Source organism: Theropithecus gelada, chromosome 6 (assembly GCF_003255815.1).
Source record: "Theropithecus gelada isolate Dixy chromosome 6, Tgel_1.0, whole genome shotgun sequence".
Lineage (NCBI taxonomy): Eukaryota > Metazoa > Chordata > Mammalia > Primates > Cercopithecidae > Theropithecus > Theropithecus gelada.
The window spans coordinates 47,616,368-47,632,188 of record NC_037673.1 but is presented as its reverse complement, the minus strand read 5'-3'; the positions used below and the strand labels follow the sequence as shown (position 1 = coordinate 47,632,188).

Sequence of the window (15,821 nt, the reverse complement as noted above, 5' to 3'; positions counted from 1 at the left end):
AAGTAAAAGCCTAACAACAGGGTTGCTTACTGACTCTCAATTCTGAAGAAGAATGAGGTCTTGTTAAAGCATTCAGGAAATTTACCTGCAGTCGTGTATTAGAAGCAACAACCAGACCATTCCTCAGGATGGAGTGCCAGTTTTCAATGTGTGAGCCACTAAAAAAACAGACGGAAGGGAAAAAGCAAAATCAGAAAATTAATTATCTTCAAAGTGGTCACAATATAACAAGTCATGATGCCTTCTGAAGGTTCTGGATTGCCAAATCAAGTATTATGTAGTTGACTTCATAACCAGATACTGAATGACTATCTATTGAATGACCATCTGCTGAATGACCATTTACTGAAAGACAGTGATATCTTCACCATACATTTCTGGAAAACTGGGTGGAGCACACCCCCATAACATTAACCCTTACTCACTGAAATGCAAAGGTGCTTCCAAAGAGTTTTTTAGCAGCTCTAAAATTGGATTCTTTGGCTGGTGGACTGCTGAGAAGGAGGAACTGATGTGGAGTATGCATAAACTTCAATTGCTGCCATTTAAAATAAAGAAAAACAAAAACATGTAAAACTTAACATATATTCAGGCTGATGACAATTTCAAATTTTATTGGCTTAAGAATTATCCACTTTCAAACTATAGCAATTTTACACTAACCACATTAGCAAGCTAAATTGTATAATGTTTTTAAAACTCTACTTAAGTGGTAAGTCACATGGAATTGCAAATATGAAGAACAATTCTTTGGGCAAATGGGAAAGGAGTAGGAAACAGACAATCCAAAGTCATTTGTATTTAGCTTTGGAATACAGTACGCATTCATGTTTAAGCAGATCTGCCTTCTTAATTACATTTCTTTTCACACTTTTATTATTGAGTCCCTAAGTATATACTAGGTATTCAACTGGGGAAATATTCTGGAGTTTGCTAAGCAGAAAAGTTTATAAAACTGCAAAAATTATTATTATGCTTTATTTGCATATATTTATGAAATTGAGAACTTTTGCCTACATTCAAATATAGTCTCCTGCTTGGTCATGAAAATAAACGAAAGCAGAATCTTTTGGATTCATAGCTTGATAACATCTTCTAAGTGTTTCCCTTTCTCTTAGGAATATAGTTACACAGGAATATAAGGCACAGGAATCTCACATTTAGAGATTCATAGGTGGCAAAAATGAGATTTTTTTAGGTACAGCTCCTAGGTGATGATCAGAACTGAAATCCACAGTCTATTAGCTTTTTACAAATTATTATTTTTTAAGTTTACTAGCTGATAAATAAGCTGTCTGAGGTCAACAGCTTCTCAGTTATAGAAAAGTGGAAATGTGCCAACATGAAACTGACAATGATTACAAAGCACATTAACTTCCTTCTGGTCAATCTCCATATAATATTTTTTCAATTGCTTGTGGAATGACTAAATGATTTCATATTGATGTTTTTATTTACTTAAAAGGTCAGGACAACAGCCTCAATCTGAATTTGTTATCTGGAAAGATTTGGAGCTAGTGAACAAATGGCTATTTCAAACTAAAGAATGAGATTTAACCTGGGTTTGGTTTACTTCAATTCCTGGAGAGGCTGGCTAAAAATCACAAGGTAGGTTCTCCCAACTGGCAAGTACTCCTCCCATTTCTGTATGTATATGTAAAAAAACAAAACAACTTACCCTGTTAACTGGCAGTTTCACAATATGTGATCTATTACTTGATATAACCCTGAAATTAAAATGATCCATTAGTCACAAATATATGCCAAATATATTGAAAGTTCTTTTTCTTAGTTGGCAAGTGATTGAAACTTATTTTTGCTGTGCCATAAACTAAACTTGGAAATAATTTCATTTAGTTGCATAATTTAGGTTTGCTTCCTGAAACAATTTAAAGAGCTTATGTAACAAAAAAGATAACATTTTAATCTGAGAAAACACACTAGAAAGTCGTTCTCTAAAACTTAAGACATAGTTTTTAATAAGCATAACCTCAAATATCAGCAAAATGAACTTTTGAACATTTCTGAATGTACTTTCAAATAATGATAATCCAAATACAAATATGAGCAGTGAGTCATGGATCTGCTTCTTTTATTCCTCTCTTAAATTACTTAAATTAAGGATACATTCTTATGAAGATTTTTTTTCTTTAAACATTTGAGGATCTCTTTGAGCTGATATATACAACGGTTTATATACAAAAATCCAACAAATGTAGACACTGCAGTTGAAGAAAATTAAATTCAAGTATCTGAAAGGAAATTGCTCCATACTTTCAGCACACAAAATAAGTAGGGAAAAGTACACAAAGTTTTGGTAGACTCTCTTCATATTGAAAGAAGAATGACTAACAAGCTGAAGGAAATGATCACAAGAATTAGAAGTTAACCATCTGACTGCAAGGAAAAAAAGAAGGCAACCAGATATCTGCAATTTTTACCTTCAATCTGAATATAATAATGAGAAAAATTTTAAGGTTACAATGGAAATTTAGTGTTATTTTACTTAAATCTGTCAGAATTTAGTAACAGATCATGAAAGATACAAAGAAGGAAGGCTTCTATACCTAATTTTTGTTATAATCTTGTTAGACTAAATTAAATGTGTATTACACAATTTTAATGAAGTGAAAGTTAAGTAATCAGAATCTTGAAGAAGCCAGATTATTTTGCATCTGCCCACCTTTACATATTTTTTAAAACTTCCTGGTCGCAGCCTGGTATAAGTGCTTATTCATATCAATCTCTTATAAGCCTTACATTTTTATTACTGTATGGTAAATCTCATGGAGTTGGAGTTTTCAAAGTTAATTCAAAGAGACATGTATATAAAACCCTTCTAAGGGATGCTGAGTAGAAACTAGTGTCTTCATTTTGCAAATGAGAAACAAGAGAGGAAATTATTTGAAGTAGAAGAGGGCAAATTATTTGAAATGGGCATCACAGCAAGGTGACTTTTCAAACCACCTCTCCTCTTCATAGTCTAGCCCTCCTTCTAAAATTCATGCTGGGATAACACTGTATCCCTCACCAGGCTCACTCTGAAACTGTGCATCTTCTGCAGTGAGCAAGCAAAGAGTTAACCGTATTTATACTGCCCTTGTTAAGGGGGCAAAATATAAAACATTTATTTTGGATTAGAAAGATTTCAATAATAAAGGTTGAAACACTGAGTTTGATCACTTAGTCCTCACTGAACTAGAAAATTAAATGAACCAAAATGCTTTTGCCAGATAATCTAGTTAATCACATCTTGAAAACTATAGGCAAACTGCTGTCAAATGCACTATTTATCCCTGGTAGTGTGTGTGACAGCATTCTCTTCCCCTTGTGATGTATAAGTTTTAATTAAAGTGAGAGTCATTATGGACCCTTAGGTTGTAAAATCACCAGGTCTCATAAGCTTGTAGAACTCTAGCATTGCAGGGCTTGTAAAGCAGGCATTTTTTTTTTTCTTAAAGCAAGCAGTAGAAAGGGATGCTGTTTTCATTATGAGGAAAACTAAAATTTTATACCATTGCAGTAAGGGATGAGCAAGGGGGTCCTGTTTATCCATCTGCTTCTTGATTTCCAGATATGGTGCCTGAAAAAAAGTCATAATACTTCTTGATTTTTCATAAAAATTCATTTTTCCCTTTTTACAAAAGGAAAATCAGACCAAACAATATGCCTAATCTAGTAAGACTTAAAATTTTATGGATTTAACATGGGAACAACAATTATCCTAGTCTTTTCTCCCAAGATGATGGGAACCATGAACTTATAAGCCACCAAAATGACTTGTCCAAACACTGTGTTAAAAGACTTGTCCAGATTTTAGCCTGTCTTCCATTTACACTAGGCTATGCCCCTAAAGATGATCAGTCTCCGGCCCCCTGTTGAGTGTCTGCTCAAGAAAACGTGAGGCTGCCAAACCACAAAATGTATACTGTACCAGCCCACTTTGGCAAACCGTTTTTGGTAATTCTCCACTGATCCCCTTCTGTAACTTTCCATTTTTACATAACTCCCCTAGTCCCATGTTCTTTTCCTTGCCTTTTCACTTACTTGTAGTGCCTTTTGCTTCCTCTCCTCTACCTTTAAAAACCTGGATCACCTTTGTCTTAGTTGAAGTTGAGCTCAGTTTATGCTGCAGTCTCTCTCCCCTACTGCAGTGCTCTGAACAAATCTTTCTTGCCACCTTTACAAGTGTCCTGTAAAGTTTCCCTTTCACAATGATCATTTTTAACTGATAACTAATATGAAGCAAAGCTTGTGAGAGCTACCACTCATGCTCATATCTGACAGTCCAGACTTAGGTGTAGATCTTTACATTAAAAATTGGACACAATTTACCTAAGACGAACCCTTCCCTCAAAAGTATTTAATGGGATTTACCCAGACAACCATTTCACAGAACAAAGAGCAATCTCTCTGTGACAATTTAGGGCTATGTACAGGTCAGTACATTCTAGAAAACAGCACAGTATAATGTTGTATTTATTCAGAAAGGTTTAAAGAATTTGACACAATGAAGCCTGACAGCTTCCCTATGAAGTACACATTGGAAGAGGGCGCAGAATTACTAATTCCACCTTGACAGCAAAGCACCAAGCAATTAAGCAACTTGCCCAAGGTCACAGGCCACATTCATTGACAAGTCAGTTACACAATTTTGGCCTCTAACTTCCTAGGCTGACGCTCAGTTGTCTACGTTGCTCCTATTAAAATAGCTTACGCGTGACCCAGAATGAAGAAAGCAATTTTTGGCAGAGAGCTGATTCCAGAGTCAGAGTTTGTAGCTATTTTTAAATCCAAGAATAATCAGGGTCTAGGGTATAGTATAAATACCTTATACCAAAGTCTTTTTCATGACTAAAAATGTTTATATGACTTAGTGTAAGATATTCCAATATGTTCTTTTTTTCTCCTAGGTGGAAATACATTTTATTGTTTTTTTTTACCTACACAGATAAGGAGTGTTTGTCTGAGAAAGAATTCAGATAATACAGAAAGGTACTGGCATAGAAAAACAACCCGAAAGGATGGTGATTTTTTAAGCAAATAATAGCATTTGTGAATTAAAGGATCTCTTGTTTACTATTTGCCAGACACACACTATTTACTGAGTGAATGAATGAACATTTGACTACATGAATAAATGATGATCAAAAGAATCAAGAAACAAAATGGAAATGGAAAAATGTACTTTTTGAGTGCTCTCTTCCTACAGAGGAATAGAGATAACTCTGAGGGTTGGTGGGGGCTGGGGAGAAAGCAGCATAGCAGCTTAGTGGGCCCTGGGACAGGAGGATTCCCCTATTCCCTCCCCAGAGAAAATAAAGGACCCAGGGTAATACTCGTTACAGGCCTGCAAGAGTCTCAAGGGCAGTGCAATCCTTGAAACCACTACATGCAAGCTGCACACATAATGTGTGTTCTCAATCTCGGATTATTAATTTCTACTTGCAATGATGAGTTTTAAACCTCTCTCCAAGTCTTTGACAGTGGAAAGGTCTCAATAATTCAACAGTGTGTGCTTTTCCAAGTGCTAGACTATAGCCCAGGGATGTGTTAGATTTTCCTAACAAACCCTGATCCTTGCTCATCAAACTATTTCCACCAAACTATTTGGCCTCCCTTAATGACCAAAAACATAAACACATACTCTCAGGGAGCCTGGTATCTTCCAAAGTGGTTTTGGGATTTTGCATTATATAAAATATTTATGGAAATTTTCCATTTTAAAGAACATTTCTGTTTTTATTTTAATACTCAAATGATGTTTTGAAATTGCTACCATCAATTAAAATTGACAGTCAGAAAGATGGTACCAGATTTAACCTTTGCCTTAAAATATCCCAACTTACCTACATGTACCCAAGCTCTTGCTCAAGTTTGAGGGCAGAGTATTAGGAGTACAATTATCTTATAATTATCCACTTACTTTCCTGAAGTCACAGTGTTACATGCTAGAACACTGATGTGATTTAATTAAAACATCTTAATACCACACAAATTTTTAAATGATTTTAGTTATACCCTGTATAATAGAAAAGTCTACATTTCACTACACAGCTAGAACTCTCAAACATTTTAAAAATATACCGTACAAGACCAGATGACATACTTACTTGTGTCATTTCTCTGATAGAAGTTATGCTATCCAGTGCTTTCATTACTCGATCATAGTTCTTTTTCTGTTTAATGAAAAAGTAATGTTAAAAAACAGCATTTGCTTATAAGCTGTTGCAAGTCTATTTTTCACTAGAGAAATATATTATTTCCATATGTGAATTTTCCCTTAGGGTCAATTTGAAGGTAATGACTCTTTTGTGTACATAAAAGGGAAGACTATTATAAGATGGCTCCAGGACTTCAGTTAGAGAAAAGGAACAAAGAAAACAATGCCAATCCTTCTGTAAGTCATGGGAGAAAAATCTAGAAACACAAAAAAGTTATGGGGCTCCTGATTCAGGCTTTCACCACTAAAACACTAAGCCATAATGAATAAAGTCAACATAGAATCCTTCTAAAATATAAAAACCCACTTCAAATCTCACAATTGCTTTTTTTTAATTTTGATTTGAATATTGTTAACAAAAGAGTATGGCTGAGAGTATGCAGATGATAGCATACCGTCACGTAGCTGACAATTCATTTTCAAGCAAGATCTAAGTATATGTGCTGTTGCCATTTATGAAGAAATAAAGTTCTTCCAAGAAAATTGTATACAGTTGTTTCTATAAAATTATTTCAAGCTGAGTAGTAATAGAAACTGAGGCAATTTTAGCTCTTATGCAATTTGAAAGTTTTGTAATTTCAAAAGGATTCTGCCTTATCTTTAGGAACATTTATAAAATTGCTTCCTTAAGAAAGGCAGGTCCATTAACAATATGAACTAAACTTTCACTAACCTTCAGACAGCTGGAGAGGAAGAAGGGAAAGGGGAAAGGAGGGTTGAAGTGAAAATGCAGAAAAGAAAGGAAAACTTTTCCCTTTACCCATGATCTTTAAAATCAAAATGAGGTTATATAAGTCAGAATCCCCAAAAATATATGATGAAATTAAAATACTCATGGATATGCTTGATGAGATAGAGACTTAGATAGAAAGAGGAAACCTAATGAGACTACAATCTCAATGTTGTTGTTATTGTTAAAGAAAACTCTGTGATTGGTGTGCCAGGATAACAACTTACCCTGGGATTGAAGGCCAACATCTGAGGATCATTAGGATCTACCACAGAAGGATATGGCTCGAAAATCACAACTTTTCTAGGAGATTCCAACGCAGACCTACACATGGATACTAGTAGATCTACCACCTTGAAATATACACATAAGATAGTTACTACCCTTCAGGTTTTATCCAGTGCTTTGCCATTGTTTCTCCCTCTCAAGGTAGCATAAGTTAATGCGGAAGATCCAGGACTGCTACCAATCTCTCAAATGGGTAATTCAAGACTTGAGACCATATTTGACAAAACTTGACCATCAATTCAAAGTAACAAATGTGTGCTGCCTCTCATTACTCACAACTTAGTATCTCTTTTTCAAGGGCACACATTATATGCTAGCATTGTTCTACGCCCTATGGTAAGACAAGGCACAAGACAGACAAGTCCCTGCTCTGGTGCAGTTGACAGTCTAAGGGAGAAGATACACAATAAAATATTAGTTAAACAAGTAGATGCTTCAGTAGAATTTCTGATACTGTTACATGTTATATATAAAAAAGTAGGCAACAGAGAATAATGCATAAAGGGACACTGTTTTAGAGTGGCTAGGAAAGGTGGTGAATCTCAACAGACCTGTATGGGGTCCAGGAAGGAGACATGCGACCATCTGGGTAGATGTTCCAGGTGAAGGAAGCCCCATGTGCAGGAAAAGACTTTGGCATGATCCAGGAATAGCTAATTGCTTGACAACATCTTGCCTCTTCCTATTCTCTATCAAAGCCCACTAATGACCTTTGATTGGCTAAAGACAATAGCTTTATTCCTATGTTATCCTATGATTCTTCTGCACACTCTACTAAGAGGCAGTATTATATAGGAGTTTGATAGCATGGCTCTCCTTTCCAGTCCCCAAAACAATATATTCTGGCCACTGAATAAAGAAAACTGATACTGTCTAAATGGTCACAGTTCATCTGAACAGACATATCTACAACGTGAACACAAGTGACTTAGTAAGGAAGCAACAGGTTTTAAATACATATATAGGGACAGCTATTTCTAGAAAATCTTTAGATAGGCATTTAAAAAATGCACAGTAAAAGGGGGCCAATTTTTGATTCTCCTGCTTTTAAGAGAGGAGCGTTGTGACCTAATGACAGTAGGGCTCACTATGTTGTGTGGGTACTAACAAAACACACCCACCCAATCATAGCATTCAGAATTTCCAGTGACCTAAAATAATTAGCAACGCTCAAAGCACCAGACATAACATGTCCCGAGTACACAGACATGCATATCCACAAGACACACTCAGAAAACATTAGAATGGAAAAGGTTAATGTTCCTGACACACTATTTCATTTATGTGTGTGTATGTAAATACATGCATACGTATAGATAGATATATGCAAGAAGTTATATTCCAAGCAATAAACACAATAAGGACATAATAAAACCCTCCTTTTTGTCTTCCACTCTCAACCTCACATTCCTCCTACCCTAGAGATGCACATTAACCCTGATACAGATTGTTTTCAGCATTATCTGATCTCTAATGAAAACCCAAACAGGAACTCCTGACAAAGAAGAATCGGTAAGATAAAATAGCCTTGTGGGCGCCGTGGCTCACACCTGTAATCCCAGCACTTTGGAAGGCCAAGGCAGGAGGATCACCTGAGGTCAGGAGTTTGAAACCAACCTGGCCAAAGTGGTGAAACCCCATCTCTACTAAAAATACAAAAATTAGCTGGGCATGGTGGCAGGTGCCTGTAGTGCCAGCTACTCAAGAAGCTGAGGCAGGAGAACTGCTTGAACCCGGGAGGTGGAGGTCGCAGTGAGCCAAGATCACACCACTGCACTTCAGCCTGGGTGACAAGAGCAAAACTCTATCTCAGGAAACAAACAAAACAAAACAAAACAAAAGATAAAATAGCCTTTTCTGACACCCTATAGGGAGGAGGGGAATGACACAGATGGATACGCTCTCACTAAAACCCTTTAAAAATTATGTCCTGCTAATAAAGCAATTGAAGCTTTATAAAAGTCCATGCATTTTTGACCAATATTTTTACTAGTATATTTAAGTAAATTATAATGTAATAATGGGTAGTAAATTTAATTGGTAGAATATTTCTGTTAATATATGTCCTAGCCTAATTTCAAAAAAGAGTGTAACTACTGTGACTCAATTACATGGGATGCACCAAAGTTGCCAACTCCATGCTTACTTCCAGGACACAGCGCTAATGCCTGGAAGCAGCTTCTCAGCAAGGGATATTTCCACCTTTTCGTCTGAATAAGGTCTTATGACTGGCTTTCACCAGATCATCAGTGGAAAGGGGCTGACCTGATGCAAAGAAAGGTATGCCTTCCTCACTTTCTCTACTATATGGCATAGAGTAAAAACTACATGACGGAAGGGGTCCAGTTCGCCCAGTCACTACACAGAAAGTGGTCCATCAAACATTCTAATTGGAGTGTGCGAATGACAAAATGCTACCATGTTAAGCTGCTGTGATTTTATGGTTTATCTGTTACAGAAACTAGCATTAGACTTTTTAAGAAGAAAAGCATTTATAATACAATTTGGATTTATATTCCTTTGCATATCTTAATTTTTCTAAATATCTCATGGACTAAAACAACCACTTTAAAAAATAAAAGGCTGGGCGTGGTGGCTCATGCCTGTAATCCCAGTAATTTGTGAGGTGGAGGTGGGAGGATCACTTGAGCCTAGGAGTTCAAGACCAGCCTGGACAACACAGTGAGACATTGTATCAAAAAAATAAATAAATAAAAATGTAAGAGAGGCTGGGCATGGTGGCTCATGCCTGTAATCCAAGCACTTCAGGGGGCTGAGGTGGGAGGATTCATTGAGGTTAGGAGTTCGAGACCAGCATGGCCAAGATGGCCAAATCCTGTCTCCACAAAAAAATACAAAAATTTGCTGGGTGCAGTGGCGTGCACCTGTTATCCCAGATACTAGAGAGGCTGAGGCAGGAGAATCGCTTGAACCCAGGAGGCAGAGGTTACAATGAGCCGAGATTGTGCCAATGCAGTCCGGCCTGGGTGACAGAAAGAGGCGCTCTCAGGAAAAAAAGAAAGAAACAAACAAACAAAGAAAACAAACAAAATAAAATAAAAAATAAAAGTGAGTACACAACTATGACTTCTCTCTTTTTTTTTTAATTTTGGTCTAAATGATATATTTCCCCATTCCCAACATTTAAAATTAAAGATTCTAAATAGTATCTTAGTATATATGATGCATGCCATAGGCAACAAGTTACACACATCTATTTGCCTTCTTTGACTGAATAATATAACTGAAGAAGCAATTTGGAGGCTGACTTAGATACTTGGGATGGAAATGCAAAGAAATATTAAGTTTCGGCAAGAAAAATTAGGACATTTGGTAAGTGAGGATAAAAAGGTCTGTGAATTTACAGAATCAGGTGCCTCCAAAGGACATTACATTACCCACAATTCAACTGGCAGAGCAACCCTCCCCACACCCCTTTCAGGCATAAAAGAAAGGCCTCCAAGCTCTTGCAAATGAGAAAAATTCAGTCATTAGTCTTTAGCCATTAGTCTTTTACTAACTGGAAGTCCATGTGACTAAGAAAGGCACCTACAGGAATAGCCTACGGGTATACAATGTAGTCTAAAAAAGGAAGCAGATTCAGAATTATAAACCAATCATCGTCCAATATTGCAATAGTAATTAAAAAAAAAAAACTCTCTTAGATGAGAGTCCAATATCTAAACAAATAAAATGGAACTATTCTGTTGAAGTAGTATTTGGGGTGCTGGAATGGTAGCTGCTTGGACCGCAGGACACTGTTGTTCCAGGTGAGTCCCCTGCAGTGATCCCGAGGAATGTCTTTGCAGCCTCCAGAGCACCACTTAAAATGCAGGGGTAAACTGAGGCAATGAGACTCTGAGGTGGTTTCTTTTTGTTTAGAAAAAGAAGTGATTTCCCTGTAATCCTAAGGATTAAGACCAGAATACTGGGGCACCTGTTTTAAGAAATAAAGTATGAAAAAAATGCTGTCTTTGAAGTAGAATTACTAAACTTTCTGATCTTTGGATATTGATTTTTAGAATTACATCACTAAATTGAGCTGATCAAATACTTGTGCTTTATATCAATCATTATATAATTTGAAATTCATTTCTATTCAAAACCATTAATTTTAAGATGTAACAATGATTTTAAGAGGTCAACTATTATTCTATCAGCATACCATACGGTTAGCATGTTACTTTTCCTTCTAATTTATAATTTACTATTTCTAGCCTTTAATTTCTTTTTTAAAGGGAAACTTGCATATAGTAAAATGTGTAAATTTTAAGTATACTATTGAAGAATTTTTAACATATATGCACATACATAAATCTATATAAATATACGTGTGAGCATATTCATACAACATACCCCTTGTAAGGTTTAAATTATTTTTACATAGCTATAAATACCATATATAATAAAGTGCCTTTTTTCTTCCTTTTAGCAATATTATTTCCAAGGGGCAAGAAAAACTTTCATATTTGAAAAAGAAGGATGGAAATGAAAAAGGCTCTCCATAGTCAGATATAATTTAGTAACCCTCTAAGTATAGGCTAGCTATTTTCTTAGTTTTAGGGATGCTCAGAACCTTTAATATGCAAATGTGTGCATGTTGGGTGTGGGAGAAATACAAAGCTACAGTTCAGAAATTTATTTTAATCATGGAGTCATTTTTTTCATATTATATAAGACTAATATTCTACTGTTTATATTGTTTCATTTATAATTCAATTATATGAAAAATACTGCCCTAAATATTTCATCAGGTGGATGCATCATAGTTTTAGTTAATCAGTAAAATGACTAGGCTAAGGGGTGCTTACATTCCTACGCTCTAGGCTACCATCTGTATTATTTAACTGCTGTGCCTTCATAAGCCTGATACACTGCCTCAGGCTGTGCATGTTCAATTTTACTGTCCTATAGTTTGTATTAGTAAACAATTTTTTAAAACTAGGTATTTGTTAAGCTATCTGAAATTTGTTTTTGCACACAGTGTAAGGTAAAGCGCTAAACCAATCTTCCCCTGGTACAGGCCATTTGTCACTTACTAAATAACTCTTTAGTAAGTGAGGAGGTGAAACCTACTTTTACATTAAATTTATTCATAATTTGATCCATTTGGGGGATAATCTGCCATTGATCTGTCACACTATTCTTTGCCAATACTATATTTTGTTAAAACGTTATAGCACTGCATATGTCTCTGTATGTGGTTGGTCTAGCCTCTCTTAATTAATGCTCATTCATTTTTTAGAGTTTTCTTTGATTTTTTTCTTATAGATGAATTAGTAGTTTAATCAGGTTCTTTAAGTGGGGAAAAAAAAAACTTGAAATTTTGATGGAATTGCTTTTCTTCCTGTCTCCTAAACACTGCTAATGTAAAACTGAATGTTCTCTTTTTATTACATATTCTGCCTATTATCTTTTCACTTAAGGTTTAAAAATAAATTGGCTTCCATTTTATGGCAGTATATCTTTACAAATAAATTTTACATAAAGCATGCACGAGGGTTTCAATATTTCCACTTCACCGTGTAAGAAGAAATTACAATTATTTTTCATACAATAGAAAGTTGATTTAATTTCTCTCCTTGGCAATCGTGAAATGACCACACATTAGATGAAGAGAGAACACTTAGTTTACATATAAAAAATATCAAATGCCAATTTGCCACTTAACAAGAAGTTATCAAATATTTTCCCCAAAGAATAGCAGAATGAAGATAACTAGTGGACTGGAACACATTTTTCAAAGCAAAATAAGAAATAATTAGTATCCTGTGTTGCTACCTGAGCTCCAGTTGCTATTTCATCAGCAGCTTCATTCATTACTCCTAGGGTTTGAAAAGCAAACACACACAGCTCCCGTTCACACACAGTAGGCTACAAAAGAAAAGGGAATCAATATTAATCACAGAACTTTTTCCCAACTCTCAATTTCAAAATTAAATTCGTGACATTTCACATAATAAATAGAAAATGCAGTTTTAGTGTTTTTTTAAAAAGGAAATCATACCACTTTAACAAGAAATAAATTCTTACATTTAGGTAACAATTAGCAGAGTCATTTACTAATATAGAGTCAAAAATATTATTAAAAAGATCCTTTTCAGTTAGTTTTAGACACACTCAGAACAATTTAGCAGTAAAAAATTCCTTAAATAGGAAAATTTATCTCTTGTGCTTTCATGTACATTTGCACATGAGATGCATAAAATGTAAATACCTAAGCTGGTGATATAACAATAAATGAGTTTAAATATGAAAGCTATATAAAACAAACATATGAAAGAGAATTCCACTTTGTCCTATGAAATTTTGTTTGTAAAAAACAAAACAAAAAAAAAGCATGATTCTGTTTACTTGCTACCCAGCTCTTGAAAGACTCGTTTTGTTGCAAACACTTTTGACTTCAGTAACCTCGTGAAGTCAACAGCACTGAAATATACACTCTGCAATTACTTTGGAAGAGCTCTCATCTTTCAAATCTAATATAGTGTCATCCTCTGATTTATCTTATCTCCCAAGTTACATTGCATTAGGTAGCTGATGAAGCCTAACACCATGCAATCCACGGTGCCTCTGCATAGCAGACAAAAGGCATTTGTTAGTGCCACTGCTCCTACGCTCACTTCTTTCAGAGGCCAACTTGGTCTCTTGCTTAACCAGTGGGGACATATGGCCCCATTCTGAACATCCTTTATGTTCAGAATGGGCCCATATGCGTGGCTTTATAGATAGAAAGCTTGACCAATTACAAAGCTTTCTGGTTGACTTTGCTCCAAAAAGGATTTTAGGGAAAAAAATGAATCTATATATTTCCTTTGTCAGACTTAAAAGTGCATTTGATTCCATTTTCAGAAACTTCAGAACCATGAGAGGAAGTAGAGAAAGTTCTTCATCCAGACTCAAGCTATACACTCTGCAATATATATTTAGATATACATAGAGCAAAATGTTCAATTTCAACAACTTTTCCTTTGAGTGTTTATTTTTAACCTTCTCCAATTTTTTTGTGTATCTATATGTGTATATGCTTTACCCTCAATTTCCCCATGGATATTATATTGCTTCTTTTGTTCATTTTCTGGGGCTTAGAGCATGGTATGACCTGAAATAAGGCAACCACTTACTGCATATTTACGATAGTGTCAAACGCTATTCTGGTGCTTGAATACAATGAAACAGTACACAAACAAGAATCCAAGGAGAAGATAAACCTTAGATATCATAAAAGGCCCTGGGAATTTATTTTTATATCAGCTACTGAGGAAGTAAACAGTGACACAAAAGGGCACTTTGTTTTTAGTAACACTCTCGTAGAATAACCATCACTTTTATATGATTAAAATCCATCAATCCCAAAGGCTTATTTACTGACATGAGTTATGACTAGTTTTTATCTGAACCTTGAACTAGGCTTACTTTGTGATCTAAATATGTATATTTGTGTGTGTGTGCACGTGTGTGCATGTACATATATATACACATTCCAGGTAATATAACAATAGATATTACTTTTTCAGTGCCAAATTGCATATCTCAAAATAATAAGAGCTATTTATGACAAACCCACAGCAAGTATCACACTGAATGGGCAAAAATTGGAAGCATTTCCTTTGAAAACTGGCACAAGACAGGGATGCCCTCTCTCACCACTCCTATTCAACATAGTGTTGGAAGTTCTGGACAGGGCAATCAGGCAAGAGAAAGAAATAAAGGGTATTCAATTAGGAAAAGGGGAACTTAAATTGTCCCTGTTTGCAGATGACGTGATTGTATATTTAGAAAACCCCATCATCTCAGCCCAAAATCTCCTTAAGCTGATAAGCAACTTCAGCAAAGTCTCAGGATACAAAATCAACGTGCAAAAATCGCAAGCATTCTTATACACCAGTAACAGACAGAGAGCCAAATCATGAATGAACTTCCATTCACAATAGCTTCAAATAGAATAAAATACCTAGGAATCCAACTTAAAAGGGATGTAAAGGACCTCTTCAAGGAGAACTACAAATCACTGCTCAGTGAACTAAAAGAGGACACAAACAAATGGAAGAACATACCATGCTCATGGATAGGAAGAATCAATATCATGAAAATGACCATTCTGACCAAGGTAATTTATAGATTCAATGCCATCCCCATCAAGCTACCAATGACTTTCTTCACAGAATTGGAAAAAAACTGTTTTAAAGTTCATGTGGAACCAAAAAAGAGCCCACATTGCCAAGTCAATCAATCCTAAGTCAAAAGAACAAAGCTGGAGGCATCATGCTACCTGACTTCAAACTATATTACAAGGCTACAGTAACCAAAACAGCATGGTACTGGTACCAAAACAGAGATATAGACCAATGGAACAGAACAGAGTCCTCAGAAATAATACCACACATCTACAGCCATCTGATCTTTGACAAACCTGACAAAAACAAGAAATGGGGAAAGATTCCCTATTTAATAAATGGTGCTAGGAAAACTGGCTAGCTATAAGCAGTAAGCTGAAACTGGATCCTTTTCTTACTCCTTGTGCGAAAATTAATTCAAGTCAGATTAGAGACTTAAATATTAGACTTAATACCATAAAAA

The 15,821-nt window shown here is 35.5% G+C and overlaps 1 protein-coding gene across 3 annotated transcripts in view; it reads right to left on the bottom strand.

Moving 5' to 3' along the window:
- PARP8 (poly(ADP-ribose) polymerase family member 8) overlaps positions 1 to 15,821 on the bottom strand; it is a 187,170-nt gene that overhangs the window by 18,072 nt on the left and 153,277 nt on the right. For 2 of the 3 annotated variants that reach the window (XM_025387602.1, XM_025387604.1), the window contains 7 exons: positions 13,023 to 13,115; positions 7,181 to 7,306; positions 6,114 to 6,179; positions 3,516 to 3,583; positions 1,679 to 1,727; positions 426 to 538; positions 86 to 158 (listed from right to left, as the gene is read on the bottom strand). In XM_025387602.1, the coding sequence (XP_025243387.1) occupies positions 86 to 158; positions 426 to 538; positions 1,679 to 1,727; positions 3,516 to 3,583; positions 6,114 to 6,179; positions 7,181 to 7,306; positions 13,023 to 13,115 (588 nt within the window). The remainder of the gene's footprint in view (positions 1 to 85; positions 159 to 425; positions 539 to 1,678; positions 1,728 to 3,515; positions 3,584 to 6,113; positions 6,180 to 7,180; positions 7,307 to 13,022; positions 13,116 to 15,821) is intronic. The other variant, XM_025387603.1, reaches the window with a different exon arrangement.